Below are 17,451 nucleotides of genomic sequence, written 5' to 3'. Positions count from 1 at the left end.
GCGCCAAAACACAATTATGCACAATTATTACACTTACAGTTGACAGGGCAGCTCTATCAGGGCATACATAATATTAGATAAATACATAATAAGATAGGAGGACACCCACAGTGCAATCCTGAGATGATCAGTCTGTGTATTAACGATTTATTCAAAATCTATATCACCCAAACATAAAAGTAATTGCCATCCTAATTCTAGTAACTGGTTTTTGCTTTTGGAGGCATTCAAGTCTTTCTCATTCTCAGTATACCTTCACTACTGCAGCTCCAGAACATCACTCGAAGCATTTTCCGAGATGCTGCCACCCTTCCCTCTGTACACTATTATCATGCCCTTTCAGACATCAGTCAAATCACTTCCTTTGCCCATGACGCACTGACTGCAGCAAACCCTGTCACATGGCATCTGTGACGCCCCGGAACGGATTCATTCCAAACCAGGGATGGACAGAATATTCTGATATGACCTCCACTAACTTTGTGAGACGCATGCATACAGTCTTTTGCAAAAGTTTGAGCCCCCTAAGCATAGCAAAGGCTCCCATTTCAAATGTCAAATGTCCAAACCTTGATCAATTCTGTCTCTTAAACCTTGTACTAACATTTGTTGATCATGGGCTCCTCTAAGCAACTCTCTAAACGTCTGAAAATGAAAGCTGTGGCAAGGGAAGGTTATAAGAAGCATTTCCAGCTTGTGGTTTCCACAGTGTGGATTATTGCCAATTCATTAGAACTGTGGAGGTTAAGATAAGATCTGGAAGACCAAGAAGATTCTCAGGGAGAACTGCTTGTATGCTGGTAAGGCAGGCAAATCTGTACCTCAAATCTACACCCCAAATCTGAAGAGTAGAGGGTTATGGTCTCCTTATTGACTTGTGTTTAGTAGCGTCTAAGCTTAGAGATATCTTTTAATTTTTGGTCTTCAAACTAGTTGAGGTAAACAGCAAAGCACTTTTGTAAGGTGCTTTGGATAAGAGCATCCGCTAAATGCTGTAAATGTATACCTCTAGATGGTGCACTGTTCCACTGTGCGGGGTTATTTTCACAAACAGATGTTATGGAAGCATTGCTGTGATAAGAAGAAAACATTAACTGGGAAGTCACCAGCAAAACCAGTGTAGTATGAAGTATGCGACAGAACATCGAGACATGCCACATACGTTTTGGAGCTCTTTGGCCACAATCAGCAAACATACGTTTGGAGAGAAAAAAAAGAAAACCTAGCCAACTGTGGGGGTGGATCTATCCTGGGTTTAGGGTTGTGTTGCAGCCAGTATTGCATAAATGGACGGAAAAACGGATTCCACACAATTCCAGCAAATCCCGGATGCCAAAGCTTTTGTTGAAGGGCCGAAGCGGTCCTATGTGGGAGCATTGGTGCCCTGGTTCTGTATGGTGCTGCCGTTGTTACGGGGTCGATGTGATGTTCTCAGAAGCACAAACCATTCGTAGTTCTGCTGCTCTGTTTGGGTCTGATCAGCATGGCCTTTCCTAATGAGACTAAGGAGCTTGTCCGAGTGTGTCGGCGGCCCCATCTCGGCTGGGTTACGTGGAGAGAGCGGATCTGGAGGAGCGAGCATGTCCTTCTGTTTCTCGGAGACAGCAGCAAAATGGCATTGATAAAGATGCAATCAACCACACCACAACAGCAACACCAGCAAGGGAAGAATTTTAAACAACTGCGAGCGTGCAAGTGATTATAGCGGCACAGCTGCTGCTGACAGTGATATCGGCACACACTCAGGTACATCATGAACAGCACTGATTAGAGGGAGAGACAGAGAGAGAAAAGAGAGAGGAGGGGAATAAGAGAGAGAGAGAGAAAGAAAAGGATAAAGGGAGAGAGAAAGAGAGAGAGTGTATGAAAGTAGTGTGAGAGATTAAGAGAGAGGGAAAAAGAGAGAGAGGAAGAGAAGGAGAGAGAGAGAACGAGAGAGGGGGAGAGAGATTGAGAGAGAGGAGGGGAGCAAGAGAGGAAAAGATGAAGGGAGAGCGAGAGATAGAAGGAGAGGAAGAGGAGGAGGGGAAGAGAGGGGAGGGAGTTCAAGTAAAAGAAGGAGAGAGAGGAAGAGGAGAAGACAGAGAGAGGGAGAGAAGAGAGGTGGAGAAAAGGGGGAGAGCGAGAGGAGGAGAATAATAGAGAGAGAAAAAAGGGAAAGGGAGAGAGATTTATAGAGATGATGTGAATAAGAGAGATGGGTAGATAGGGAAAGAGATTAAGAGAGGAAAATAAGAGGAAGAGGAGGAGAGAGAACGAAAGTGAGGAGTAAAGAGAAGAGGGGAATGAGAGAGGAAAAGATGAAGGGAGAGCGAGAGAGATAGAAAGAGAGCAAGATGAGGGGGAGAGAGGAGGAGGAGAGGGAGAGAGAGGGGAGAGATTAAAGGAAAGGAAGGAGAGAGATTGTGAGAGGAGAGGAATGAGAGAGAGGTAGAGAGAGAGAGGAAAAGATGAAGGGAGAGGGAAAGAGAGACAGAAGGAGGAGAGAAGGTGGAAGCAAAGGGGGCAGAAAGAGAGAAAGAGAAAGAGAGGGGAAGAGTGAGAGAAGAGAAAGCAAAAGAAAGTGGGAGAAAAGAGAGAGCGTGAGAAAGTGTTAAAATTACAGAGAGAGAGATTGAGAGAACGTGAGAGGAAGAGAGAGAGAGATAGAGAGAGCAAATCTAGTTAGAGAGAAAAGAGATTGTGTGAGAGGAAACTCTGGAGCTGATGGAGTGTGTTTGTGGCGGTGGAGTGTGTGTGTGTGTGTGTGTGCCTTATCTCTGCAGCACACACTGGAACACATCGAGCTACGGTGTGGACTGAACTGCCTGGCGAGCCAGTTAGCCACACACTGCTCACACATACACCTTATCGGCCTTCACCTCATTAGACTCGCTCCGGGACTTTATTTTAACCACGCGGTCAAACAGCTCCACTTTAAGTGTCTGTGAGGGGGGCTGGTGGTGGTTGGGGGGGGGGGGTGGTGTTGGTGGGGGGTGTGGACATGCTCTTCAACCTAAAAGCAGTAGATGCTGTAGCAGTGCTGAAGCCATGCTAACCACATGTTCCACAAGGGAGTTACAGGACCGGTCAGTCAATACTAACACTGACAAATAGACAAATACACCTACTTCTCTCTCGTCTGTCCAAAAGTTTGTAGACACCTGTTCTCGCAAAAAGAATGAAATTAATAGGGAGTGTGTGCCCCCGGTCTGCTCTCTGTATTGTCTGCTTTTGTTGGAGTAACTAGTTGGATTTATATATATATACTTTAATATTATTAGCCTTTAGGACATATTGCACATATGGCCATATTTAACATTTCTCTGTACAGAGCATTTTCAGTGGATGTTCCCCTATCAAATTAAAATGAACTCCGTTTACACGCTAATGTAGCTAACAAGCAATGAAGGCTTATACCCCACCAGTTAGCATCGATCCTGTTCTCAACCTTGTCGCATAAGAGGTGCTGTTCTGGCAGACCCGAGAGCCTCGTTCTTTTGGCTTTCTTTTTTTTTTTGCACAGCGTGCAGGTTAGTTAAGTGTGAGGGACTATTCCTGTCTGTGTGAACTGTGGTGTTTTTTTATTTTTATTTTTTTTGCTTCTTTTATGCAGTGACCCAATTCCAGCACAGTGCAGTATGAAGGAGCGGTGGCATTTAGGCATGTGTGAAAGAACAGAGAGAATAATGCATTAGAGAGAGACAGAGACAGAGAGAGAGAGTGGTCTCTATTTTGTGGCTTGCTCTGTTTTGCCCCCTCGTGGCTGCTTATTGTAACAGTGCACACACATACACATACACGCTCGTTAAAACCCTTCTGTACTCCACAGACTCTCTGGATTATGTCATATTTAGTCTGGGATAGGAGGCTTTTCTTGCTTTTTGTAATGAAGGCCTGAAGCAGAGCTCAACGCAAAACAGCACATGTTCACTAAGAGAGGCAACAGACAGCAGCTGAGAGGGAACGACGTGAAGAACTACAGTGTTCATCGTTTCCATCATAACAGAGGAAGTAGAGAAGCGCATTGGAACGAAGAATGGGTACACAGCTTGAATGGTTTCCACTTCCTGCTAGGCTGTTGCTACGTGGCTGCTATGGTATTCCAGATGGTTTCTATGGTTGTGCTACCTGTTTGTTGTGGGATCCCAGGTGGTTATTATGGTGTTGGGAAGTGGTTGCTATGGTGTTGCTAGGCAATTCCTATGGTACCCCAGATGGTTGCTATGGTGTCTGAGGTTGTTGTCAAGTGGTTGCTCTGGTACCCTACGTGGTTAGTTGGGTGTTTCTAGTGTGTTTGTGTTATTGTGACATAGCAAGGGTGGCAAAACCATTGCAGCCTATTCATTCTTATGGGAAAAAATTCCGCAAAAATCTGTTGCTATGCAGATATTGTGTGTTTAATCAAAATACTGTATACAATCCGAGTTGCACAGGTTGAAACGGTGTCAGTATCTCGAAACAGATTCCTTAAATTGCTCTTGCTGGCTTTGTTTACATGTAACCCTTCAATTATACAGAAATTTTAAACATTTAGTGGACTCTCCCTTAAATCCACCTTTGTGTTTTTACTGTAGTGTCGTCGTGTATCACCACCTATAAGAAGACCCCGCCCCCTGTGCCCCCGCGTACCTCCACCAAGCCCTTCATCAGCATCACAGCCCAGAGCAGCACAGAGTCGGCGCAGGACGCCTACATGGACGGCCCAGGTCACCGGGGCGAGGTCACGCTGCACTCGGGCCTCAGCAACTCCACCGAAAGCATCGACAGCATGAAGGCTCTGACGGCGGCCATCGAAGCGGCTAACGCGCAGGTCCACGGCCCAGCCAGCCAGCACGTCAGCTGCAGCAGCAGCATGAACAACCCCGTCCCCCTGCCATTGCCATTGCCCTTGGCCTTGCCCCTCCCGGTGCCCGTTCCTCTGCCTGTCTCAATGCCCATGCTGGAGGACGGCCACAGGGAAGCCCTGCGCAAGGGCCGCTGCCTGTCCATCGGCATTCAGGTGAGACAGTGAAAGAGGGAGAAGCTGATTTTAGAGCTGTCCTGATGATGGCTGCAGTGATCTTGCGCTGCCTGTCTGACAGACTGCTTATTAAATGATAGTGTTGAAAGTAGCAAATTACCACCTGAACCTCAAAGCAATTTTAAAAAATTGCAACATGGCATATATACGTGTGTGTGTGTGTGTGTGTGTGTGTGTGTGTGAATATAAAACAGGTGGATGGCCCAGAAGATCAGGATGCAGAGGACCAGTCAAAGTTCCAGTCAGTAGGGATACAAGTTGAGGACGAGAGAAGGTGAGTTTATGTTGACACATGAGTGTGTGGGGTGTTTGTGTGTGTGTGTGTGTGTGTGTGTGTGTGTGTGTGTGTGTGTGTGCACTAGAATTAGATCATATTTATTACATACAGATATGTATTGCTCTTTGTTAGCCTCCTTTCACCCTGTTCTTTGATGGTCAGGACCCCACAGGACTGACCACCACAGAGCAGGTAGTATTTGGGCAATGGGTCATTCTCAGCACTGCAGAGACACTGACTGACATGGTGGTGGCATGTTAGCGTGTGTTTCACTGGTATAAACAGATCAGACACAGCAGTGCTGATGGACTTGTCCACTCACTGTCCACTCTATTAGACATTCCTACCTAGTTGGTCCGAGACAGAAGCTCTGTATCAGTTGCTGGGCAGTTTGTTTGTGTTGGTCATCCTCTAGTCCTTCAGCAGTGCTCACAGGACGCTGCTGAGCACAGAAAGCTGGTTGTTGGCTGGATATTTCTGGTAGGCAGACTGTTCTCAGTCCAGCAGCATTGCTGTGTCTGATCCACTCGTTCAGCAGTGCTGAGAATGACCCACCATCTAAATAATACCTATTCTGAGGTGGTCCTGTGGAGTCCTGAGCATTGAAGAACAGGGTGAAAGGAGGCTAATAACAAAGTCAGCAGGGAAACAGATGGAAACAGTCTGAAATTATAGAACTACACAGAGCTCCTATCTGGAAAGTGGAGCTGATATAATGGCCCAAGTTCTTTACAAACCTGGGGTCGTCATAATATTCTGATATGACTGTGTAATTACACACAACACTGACACAATATCTGATATATTATTATGTACAGTATACTTACTTACACAGACACAACACATATATGGCATACAATTATTGCATCTAGATATCTGTACAAATATGTAATGTCTAGAATTATTATATATAGATATTTATATAGGTATATGTTTAGAATGCATATGACTCTGTGTTCTGACACTGTGTGAAGCAATGCGTATGCATATGAGGTATAATAGTGTGTCCTTAAGCTTACGTCCATATATTATTAGCGACCCCATTAAATGCAGGGGAGTGGGATGAATCATAACGCTGACTCACCGGTGGTCTTTGCTGTACAGTGTTCAGTCTCGCTCAGCTGAAATGTCATTAATTACAGTACAGCCCCTGGCTGCTGCTGAACTGTGGCTTAATTCTGGCTTAATTCTGGAGTCCTGTCCCATTTGCACCGTGCTTACTGAACCTAAACGCTACCTTCTGCACTTTTATAATGATGGATTAGCCATAGGGAAGGCACACAGGCGAAGCAAGGGCAGTGAATGTCCAGATATGCTGAAATTGGATTTGAGATTTTAGTTTTTTTGAGGGTTGTTTTATGATTAAGGGACCCAAATGAACATAAATGATGACCAACCCTCCTCCTGGATAGCTAGTGTGTTAAGATTGGATTGAGTTGGAGTTGAAACCTGAATAAGGGTAATTCTCCAGGAGAGGAACTAGCTGGAGACCACTGGTTTAACCCCTTAAACTTTGACACTCTGTATATAAGCCCACACTTCATTACTGTTCATCAGTTCAGTAGGTCCTAAAATTTAACCCTGGGGGACTCCACAAAATCTAGTAAGCTAAATTACTATATTACTATTGTCAGGATAAAAAAAACTAAGGTTTAAGGGGTTTAAGGCATGCTCTTAGCCCAAATGTAGATGACATGACATGTTTGGTGTTTGAAGTGTGCTTTTTTAGTTTTGCACTGAAGATACAAGGCTAAGGTTGCATGAATAGTGCTAACTGTATGTCTAAGAAATCACATCCATTACTAACTGTGTGGATGTGTTCAGTAATCTCTCATAGACTTGTTCATATGGTTTCTGACACTGTATGACCCGCTGTGATCTATAAGCATGAAGCTAAAAATAGTGTTAGCAGCCAGATAGACGAAGGAGTTGGATTCCAAACATGCCTTTGGCTACGTTTGAGGTAAGGAACGAATAACTACAATAAGCCATCTATGGTTGGCTCTGCTCCAGTGCTGGCACTCCATTTCAGTTATTTATGACAAAAGTGCCAAGTTTTCTCAATGGATTATTGTCTGGTAGAAGATTTTTCTTCAGCTCTCCTGGATGGTTGGACCCTTCCCACTGCTGTTCTCTTCCTTCAGGATGATACTACACCGAAGCAGTGTTTCAGCTTCGTCATGGTTTTACGGGTTACACAAATCTGACCTTACAAAGCATCACCCTTTTTGTTTTATGGCAACGATAGCCATGCTTCTGCCATCCAAACAAAAAACGAGATAAGCGAGATGTTTTAGTGCTGGAGTCTGCAGGTACGGAGATGACCAACTGAAGGGCCTGGCTTGTAACTCACTTAAGGCTGGTTCATACCTAGGGCGGACATACCTCTTGCGCCATTGTCCCTGGCGCCCAAGTACTTCGACGCCAGGGCTGGGGTAGGGCTGTTCAAGCGCAACGCTGGAAGCTGCTCTTTGGCACACAGTAGTTACAATGGAGTTCCCCATTTCCTCCAGAGATTACACTACATTTGCCGTTAGCCCAGGGTCTTAATGATCCTTTATACTTTTCTTGATGACCCTTTTCATGTTACTAAAAAAAAAAAAAAAACAGACCCCACTGAACACTCACTGATCACACATAGTCAAACAACATGCAGCTGATTGTTGTCCATCAAAAAAGGAAAGGAGCTTTTGTTGAAGCTGGCTGACTGTTGGAGAAGGCGGTGGCAAGTACGTTCTGAAAAGAAGCAGCGTGATTTTAGCCAATGAACAACCGAGGTGTGTTTGCATCAGCCTTCATAGCAATAGCTATGTTTTGTCTGAAGAACTGTCTGAAGAAAATGTTGCAGACCTGGTGTCTGCAGTTTTGGGAATCGCCACCTCTGGGGTCTGGGGTCTGGCTCTCGTAGTCAATTTTAGCAGACTGAAGATTTCACAAGTGGGAGCTGAGGTCCCCGGGCAAAAAAAAAGAAAGAATCCTTGCTTGTTTAACCCCCTCATGCTCTGAGACTTTTTACATCCTAAGGATTACTACTCAGTGACTACATGCTTTTCAGTGCAAAGTAGCCGAGTTATTCCGGAGTTATAACAATGAGAGAAAAAAGCCAGGAATCAGAGGAGGAGTTTAAGAAGTTGGTGAAGGTGGAAGTAACTTCCTGTAAGGCTCCTGCATATGGCTAATAATGGGCTAATAATCCCATTTTATGAGAAATTCTCGTCACAATTGTGGCCAAAAGACAAAAGAGACAGGGACCGTCGGCAGGTTTGTGGCTTGTCAATAAAAACTGCTGTGCCTCCAGGCATGAATTGCTTCAAGAAGTCAACGCAGGTCCTTCACAACCAGTGGCAAGCAACCAGAGTGGCACTCGAGGCCTTTGCTCACTTCTTCTCAAATCAGAATCAGAATCAGAATCAGAATCAGAATCTCTTTATTTCACCAAGTATGTTACCCATACAAGGAATTTGTCTTGGTGAGAGCAACACGCATGACAAGTAACAAAGAAACACAGAACACAGTCTTAAACTAAAGGAAAATGACACTAAACAATAAATAGGGTAGGGGATAAATTAAAAAAAGTAGAAAGTACTAAAGGTAATAAAGGTAATAAAGAGCTGAAGAATATATTTACAGAAAAGAAAAGGACATCTGTACAGGTGTGCAAATAGTCATAGTGCAAAATAGGCAGAGTGCAAATAACTGTTCAGTCCGGTTTGGTACAGTTCAGTTGTAAGTTTAGAGGTTTACAGTGGGAGGTGACCACTGTGATTGAGGAGCGCTACAGCTCTGGGGAAGAAGCTGTTAGCATGACGTGTTGTGCTGGTTTTGATGGACCGCAGTCTTCTACCCGAGGGGAGTGTCTGGAAGAGGAGGTGTCCAGGATGTGAGGGGTCAGATGTAATCTTGCCAGCCCGCTTCCTCATCCTGCTGGAGTAGATCTGCTGAAGTGATGGCAGGTTACATCCTATGATCCTCTCTGCTGTCCTGATGATGCGCTGGAGTTTGGTTCTTTCTTGTGAGGTGGAGGAACCAAACCAGATAGTTATGGAGGCTGTGATAATGGACTCGATGATCGCTGTGTAGAACTGGATCATCAGGGTCTGTGGCAGGTTGAATTTCTTGAGCTGTCTCAAGAAGTACATTCTTTGTTGAGCTTTCTTGATGATGGAGATGGTGTTTTTCTCCCATTTCAAGTCTCTGGAAATGGTGGTGCCCAGGAACTTGAGTGACTCCACCATTGATACTGCAGTGTTGTTGATGTGGAGGGGGGGAAGGGTGGGTGGATTGCGTCGGAAGTCCACCACCATCTCTACAGTCTTTTCTGTGTTTAGCAGCAGGTGGTTGTTGCTGCACCAGGACACCAGCTGCTCAATTTCCTTTCTGTAAGCAGACTCATCACCGTTGGCTATGAGGCCCACCAGAGTGGAGTCATCTGCAAATTTCAGGATCTTTACAGCTGGATCTTTGGAGACACAATCATTAGTGTAGAGGCTGAAGAGAAGGGGTGAAAGAACACAACCCTGAGGGACTCCAGTACTGAGTGTCCGGAGGTCTGAAGTGTGCTTCCCCAGCCGCACCTGCTGTCTCCTGTCTGTCAGAAAATCCACGATCCACCGACACATGGAGTATGGCACTGACAGCTGGGAGAGCTTGGCCTGAAGAAGCTGCGGCACAACAGTGTTGAAGGCCGAGCTAAAGTCCACAAACAAAACCCTAGCATAGTTTCCATGGCTGTCGAGATGTTGCAGGATAAAGTGCAGGGTCAGGTTGACCACATCATCGACAGACCTGTTTGCTCGGTACGCAAACTGCAGGGGGTCCAGCAGGGGATCTGTGATGGACTTCAGGTGGGCTAGGATCAGGCGTTCAAAGACCTTCATGACTACAGAGGTCAGGGCGACAGGCCTGTAATCATTCAGTCCGGTGATGGTGGATTTCTTGGGAACTGGAATGATGGTGGAGGTTTTGAAGCAGGCTGGAACAGAGCAGAGTTCCAGTGATCTGTTAAAAATGTCTGTAAACACTGGAGCTAGTTGGTCACAGCAGTGTTTTAGGGTGGATGGAGAGACTGAGTCGGGCCCGGGGGCTTTCCTCACCTTCTGTCTGCTGAAGAGCCTGTGAACATCCTGCCGGTTGATGCAGAGATGAGCAGGAGGCAGAGGTGAGAGGGCCAGTGTGGGGGTGGAGGTGGAGGGGGGTGATGGGTGGTAGACGGTCCGATTGTCTTTTGTGAGTTCAAATCTGCAGTAGAACTCATTCAGGTCGTTGGTGAGGTGTCGGTCGTTCAGGAGGAGGGGGGTCTTTCTCACCTTGTGACCAGTGAGAAGCTGTAGGCCTTTCCAGGCTGAAGATGGGTCGTTAGCAGTGATGTGTCTGTTCAGCTGCTCTGAGTACTTGCTCTTCGCAGCTCTAATCCCTTTCTCCAGTCTGTATTTGGCCTCCTTAAAGACAGTTCTATCTCCACTCCTGAACGCTTCCTCCTTTTCCCTCCGAAGCTGTTTGAGTTCAGCAGTAAACCAGGGTTTGTTGTTACTGTATCTCACCTGTGATTTAGTTGAGATACAGCTGTCTTCACAGAAACTGATGTATGACGTCACAGTGTCTGTGTATTCGTCCAGTCCGTCTGTCGCCTCCTCAAACACAGCCCAGTCTGTGGATTCGAAGCAGCCCTGCAGCTTCTCAATGTCTCCACTTGTCCACCTCTTCACTGTTGTGATGACCAGCTTGCTGGTTTTGAGTTTCTGCCGGTAGGTTGGAATGAGGTGAACGAGGCTGTGATCGGAGAGCCCGACAGCTGCGCGTGTGACCGCGTGATAGGCATTCTTGATACAGGTGTAGCACTTGTCCAGTGTGTTGCCTTCTCGTGTTGGACACGCGATGTGTTGTCTGTATTTGGGCATCTCCTTCGTGAGGTTCACACTGTTAAAATCCCCCAGAATGATGAGGAGTGAGTCCGGGAACTCCCGCTCCACCTTCGTGATCTGTTCCGCCAGCTGTTTCAGCGCGTCGCTCGTGCACGCGCTCGGCGCAATGTAGGTGCCGGCTAGGATGAACGAGCTGAACTCTCTGGGCGAGTAGAACGGTCTACAGGTAATGAACAGAGATTCCAGATGAGGGGAGCAGGATTTTAACAGTACCGTAGTGTCTCTACACCAGCGCTCGTTGATGTAGAAGCAGATTCCTCCTCCTCTGCTCTTGCCGCTGCGCTCCGCGTCTCTGTCCGCTCTGTGCAGCTGGAAGCCCGGGAGGTGCAGCGCGCTGTCCGGGGTCAGCTCGGTCAGCCAGGTCTCCGTGAAGCAGAGCGCAGAAGCAGCGGAGAAGTCCTTGTTAGTTTGGTTAAGCAGGAGTAGTTCCTCAGTTTTGTTGCTGAGAGATCGGAGGTTGGAGAGGAATAATGAAGGTAGAGGTGTGCGAGCCCCGCGCCGCCTCAGACGCACGAGCGCGCCGGCTCGTCTGCCCCTGCGCCGGCTTCTCCACAGTCTCCTGGCGAGGCCGAGCGCGGTCAGCGCGGCTGTGGCGAGGATCTCCGCACAAACTGAAGTTTCTTGTACAAATTCCGGGATGTTTTCAGGGGAAATGTTGTTCCTGAAGCTCAGTAGTTGTTCCCTGCTCCAACTAGCTGAGTTTGACGTACAATAGACAACATTAACAAACAAAAACAAACACCACACGGAGGAGCTCGTCACCAAATGACAAGACCCATATGACTGTATGATTTGATGCACCTGCAAATTCAGCTACGGCCCAAATGCAAGCACTTCTTTTTGCCTATCATTAACATCTGCTTTGCAACCCATTGTCCACACATCCAACTAGACGCTCACTGCAGCGTACTATCTCTTCTCAATCTGTAAATCCCATCACACACCCCACAGGTACTATTTATAGGCAGGTCACCCTCATGCAACACCATCTGCAGGAGCCTGACTTAACTACCACCTTAAACATGCAAGGTGACTCATTTTCTGTCCTGGGAGCTTAACTGCAATGAGAAAAGTTCTTTGGAGAACCTTCAAGGGACCTTTTCTTTTCCTTTTCTTAAAGGTTCCTTAAAGCACCTCAAATTGGAGAACCTCCAAAAGTTCCTCAAGGTCCTCATACCTTTAACATGACTCGTTTGTCGTTTGTTTGGCTCTCTACCTCTAGCCATAGACGGTTCACACGCTCCAACAGCGTAACGGCAGCGGTGCAGGCAGACCTGGACACCCCGGACTACTCCCCGGCTGAGTCTCCGGACGTGGACATCCTTCATCCATCAGGCTGCCTGTCCCGGCAGTACTCTCGTGATGCGGCCACTTCCACGGTCAGCATTCAGGGCTCAGGGAACCACTACCACGCCTGTGCTTCTGACGACTATGAGGACGTGGGCTTCGACCCCTCTATCCTACCCCCGCCAGACCCTTGGATTGACAGCGTGACAGATGACCCTCTGGAGGTGGTCAGCCGGTCGGTGTGCCAGCGGGACGGCCGCTGGTTCCTCAAGCTGCTGCAGGCCGAGGCCGAACGTATGGAGGGCTGGTGCCGGCAGATGGAGCACGACGAGCGCGAAAACGAACTGCCCGATGACAGTGAGTGTCCAGAGGGAGTTTTCTTTTTTTTAATGACGTAACCTGATAGATGGTCGGGCTGCAAGTAACTGTTGTTATTAGTGGTGTAACAGATCTCAGAACTCTACAGGGTCGACACGATCTAGGAATGTGTGCAATTTAAAATAGCTAAATGCGTTTGTCCACAAACATTTGGACAACGTGTGTGCTTTCTTGGTAATTACTTGGTATTATCAAGATATTTACTTTTACATTAAATTCAGATCTGGACAATGTGTTATATGGATATTATTTTACAGTAAAGAGTAAATAATATTTCTTGTGTGTGTGTGTGTGTGTGTGTATGTGGCGCAGTCCTAGGGAAGATTCGGAGCGCAGTCGGTAGTGCCCAGCTATTAATGTCTCAGAAGTTCCAGCAGTTTCGAGAGCTGTGTGAGGAGAACCTGGTGAGTTGAGCGCCACTTCCACAGCTTACACACTAACCCCTCATATGGTCAGCACAGCAGTGAGGTCAACAGATAGATAGCCCAATCACACTTCATAGACATCATAGTGTGAGCGGGGAGTGCTAGCTAGCAAGCAAGCAAGCTTCAGTGCTTCAAAATCATCAGTGGGACCTGGAGAAAGCCCAGCAGATAATGGTCCAAGCACACAGAGAACCATAAAGTCATCCCGACATACAACTCTGTCTTCCTCCAGAACCCTAACGCTCACCCCCGGCCTGTGGCGCAGGACCTGGCTGGTTTCTGGGACATGCTGCAGCTCTCCATCGAAAACATCAGCCTGAAGTTCGACGAGCTGCACCAACTCAAAGCCAACAACTGGAGACCCCTCGACCCCCCAGAGAGAAAGGTACAGTGAACCCACACCTGCTCGAGAGGCGTGGGGTTCGTACACGAGAGTCAGGCCCTGAGGCCCACAGGAGAGTCATGGTCGTTATGGCAAAGGGGTTTATTTATGTGCATGCTCTAGTAGCGCAGCCGCAGTGTTGAGTAAATGAGTTGTTTGCATTGAGTGTTCAGGGTCTTGGCAACACTGAGCTTTTTTGTGCAGTCACAACATACAACATTGTACGTATAACTGTGCTTTGACATCATCGCTGGTCAGGAGCCGAGCAAGTCCTGGGATATTCTCTCAAAAATAACACACAGCCAGAAAGGGTTCTCGCCGCGTTGCCATAGAAGAACCATTTTCTTAAAGAATTACATTTGAAAACCAGATGTGAGTGAGAAGAACTTTCACATGAGATAAGGGCTCTTCACCAGAATGTCATGTGGAGGTTCCTAAAGGCCTGTATGTGGGCAACACAAATGCTACATATGCAACAATAAGTTGCTTATTTGTTTCATGGTAGATACTAAATATTTACTACTTATTGAATGATTAGTATGTACCGAATTATGTGTACTAAATTAGTAGGTACTCCATAATTACTAGTATTGAATAATTAGTAGGTACTAAATAAATATTTGTTACTTTTTGAATTTATAATAATAATAATAATAATTTGGAGGTAATACATTGGTAGGTACTGAATAATTAATAGTTACTAAATTAGTAAGTACTGACTGGAATTACTACCTTTTTGAAAATGTTTTAGGTACTGAATAATAATTAGGTACTAAATTAGTAGGCACAAAATAATTAGCACTTCATAAAAAAATAGTTGGGGACTGTAATGCAGAGGAACCAAATTAGTATGTAGTGAGTAATTACTCGGTACTAAATTAGTAGGCACTAAATAATTACCGCTTTTTGCATTGTTAGGTGGAACTGTATAATTCGGAGGTACTAAATTGGTAGGTACTGAATAATGGCTGCTTATTAGATAATAAATAAGTACTGAATAATTAGTAGGTACAGAATAATTACTACTTATTGAATAATTAGTAGGTACTAAGTAATTAGTAGGTACCGATGAGTAAAATTAATTACTAATTTATTTAAAATTAGTTTAAATTCAAACTTAAAATAAGGCTGTTGTTCAAGGGGTTAAATGTCACTATCAAACCCTTACTTCAGTTACAGCTATGGCGTTAAGAACCTTCACATAATGCATAGGTTCTATTTCAACCAGAACTTCTTTATATTTCATACTCATCTCATTTTCAAATTTGGTTTCACAACAAACCAAAGGTGGTTGCTCTATGGCACTGTGCAAAGAACCTATTTTGGCACCTGTGTTTTTAAGAGTTTATCCTTTTGAAGCGATATTTCAGTGAAAAATCAGTTTTATTTTTTCCTCCTCAACCCAAAAGTAGTCAGTCAGCCACTACATGATTGTTGCCCTCGGCCTGATTCTTAGTTTTGAACTGGAGCTAAGGTGATGTTTAGAGCAAATAGCATTATGATGGTTCCAGCACAGCCTGGAATATCTGTATGGAAGTCACGAAAAATGTTGAACCCTATGAACCCTGTTTTTATTACAGTTTGAGGCACAGTCAAACAGGTACTGAGCTTTGATAATATTAATATAATAAACTATTAATATTAATATTCTTGAGCTCATTGACATTTTCAATTGGCTATCGCTTAGAGCAAATAAATATGTTCATTTTTTTAAACACTGAGCACATAATTTCTTTAAATATAGGACTAGCAGAAATGGCTATTTTCCTGCTCCTGGGCTCCCCCTACAGTTGAGGAGTGTAATTCACTTTTACTCCACTGCTGTGAATGCAAATCCAGCTTTCATTGCTTCTGGACAGCTATACACGTGCATTTGTGGACAAGCTGAGAGATACAGGAGCAGCATCTGAAGTGAGAGGGGCATGTGGACTGAAGCAGTCCAGGCAGGCGGTCTCATTCACACCCCACCAGGTGGGCAGTAGCAGCATTCTGATGGAGGCACCATTCTCCCTGTTACAGTCCAAGGAGCATCAGTGTGATTCTGAAGATGATGATATTTTAAGGACAAATTGACACATGATGTTGCTTTGAATGCCATGCTGCACATTTTGTAGTGGTGTAGCACCTCCACCTCCACCTTCAAGTTTAATGTCTCTGGCCCTGTGTGTCATCTTTCAACCCCTCAACACAAAAAGGCTTCTTACACACTCTGTTTTATTGTTCAGTAACTACAGGGACTTCTGTACAAACTGGTGGGGCAATTCTTTGGTAATAGAAGTTTGTAATTGCACCTTCGGCCCACTGGTGGGCCATAGACTGATTAAGGGGTTTAACTTTCTCTTTTTTTAGCATCTTTAGCCTCGTAGCTCCACTACAAACATGTCTTGGCTGATGGACAACATTTACTCTCTTTGCAAATATGTGTATATTTGTTTTTCACTGAATTACCGCCTTAAAGCAATACTCCATGTAAAGCACTGGTCTTTGCTGTGGAGACTGAGCGTCCTGACCGCCACCTGAACGTTTGCTGTCGCGCCTCGTCTGCCATGTCTATGTTAGTAGAGTGGGTCTTGTTGCTCATACTGATTCTCATGGCTGTAAATGTTTTTGTTTGTTTTTTTTATCTCACTCACTCTTGATTTGCTGACATCCTCTCCGTGTTTTGTTTGTTTGACAGTGAGCTGTTTTCAGAAGTCATTCCATCCAGGCACTCATCACTGGCGGGGGGAGGCACCGCAGACCCTCCCCCTGGCCCTGAACTCCGTCCCTAACCCTCGCTGGGCTGCTCCTTCCCCCCACACACTCGGCCGCGGGCTAGCACGAGCCGCGGCTGGCTGTAGCGCTGTGTGTGTGCAGGTGTGCCATGTCTCCGCAGCTCTCTCTCTGTCTCTATCTCTCTGTGCTGGGCGATACGGCCAGAAGTCTTGTATACTGTATTCCCAGTTGTCCCATTTGATATGTCATGGTTTTATTGGTACAGTTGCGAGAGAAAAGGAAGTGAACCATTTGGAAGTAGCTGGATTTCTACATTGATTACTAATAAAATCAGGTCTGATCTAGGTCAAAATTATAGAGCAACACAACATCCACAGTGCAGGCTAGAAAACGTAAGTGCTCAATTGAACTCAATAACCTGTGGAGCTTCCTGGAGTTGCAAATAAGATTTGCAGGAACATTGCTGAGCCCTCTTCCAGTCAAGCCACAGTATCTCTGTAGGGCTTTGGGTCAGGACTCTGACTTGGCCATTCTTTAAAACACAAATTTTATTCTCTTTCAGCCATTCTTTAGTTGATTTAGTAATTGTCCTGTTGCATTACCCAATGTCACTTGCTTCAGCTGGAGGTCATGGACCGCTGCCTTCACATTGCCCTGTAAAATGTCTTGATAGACATTTTAATACATTGAGTTATTTAGAAAGCGACCACCTAGCATGTGGTCAGATACACTTTCGGACTGGTTTCTACCACCAGAGGGAGGCAAAGACCAGCCTCTCTTGAAATAGCAATTATTTGCAATAATTATTAATGCCTAGGTTTGGCTCTACTTAAGCTCCCCTGGCACTCATGGCTCAGGTTGAGCTCAGTCTGATATAAGCTGGTGGCGCTTTTAAAGCTCTGGTTTTGCTTTGGATGTTCCAACCCTGGTCTTCAGTTAGTGAAGTCTCAGAATATATAAAAAAGTAGAAGTAGTATAGAAATAAAAATATATTATTGGGCCTTTTTCTTAGCTTGGAGCTCAGTAAGCCTTCAGTCAGCTCTGCCTTCGGGTCTCCCTGCTTT

At 45.6% G+C, this 17,451-nt stretch overlaps 1 protein-coding gene across 7 annotated transcripts in view; it reads left to right on the top strand.

Annotated features, from left to right (window-relative positions):
* The window catches only part of dlgap1a (discs, large (Drosophila) homolog-associated protein 1a), a 195,791-nt gene that overhangs the window by 136,754 nt on the left and 41,586 nt on the right, over nt 1-17,451 (top strand). For all 7 annotated transcript variants that reach the window (XR_011978310.1, XM_072669392.1, XM_072669389.1 and 4 more), the window contains 5 exons: nt 4,557-4,981; nt 5,197-5,276; nt 12,423-12,844; nt 13,178-13,269; nt 13,523-13,675. Coding sequence is in view for 6 of the 7 variants with exons in the window: in XM_072669392.1 (XP_072525493.1) it covers nt 4,557-4,981; nt 5,197-5,276; nt 12,423-12,844; nt 13,178-13,269; nt 13,523-13,675 (1,172 nt within the window). In the remaining variant the exon portion in view is untranslated. The remainder of the gene's footprint in view (nt 1-4,556; nt 4,982-5,196; nt 5,277-12,422; nt 12,845-13,177; nt 13,270-13,522; nt 13,676-17,451) is intronic.

Source organism: Salminus brasiliensis, chromosome 23, assembly GCF_030463535.1.
Source record: "Salminus brasiliensis chromosome 23, fSalBra1.hap2, whole genome shotgun sequence".
Lineage (NCBI taxonomy): Eukaryota > Metazoa > Chordata > Actinopteri > Characiformes > Bryconidae > Salminus > Salminus brasiliensis.
Note: the sequence above shows the minus strand (reverse complement) of the source record. Positions and strands in the feature narration are given on the sequence as shown.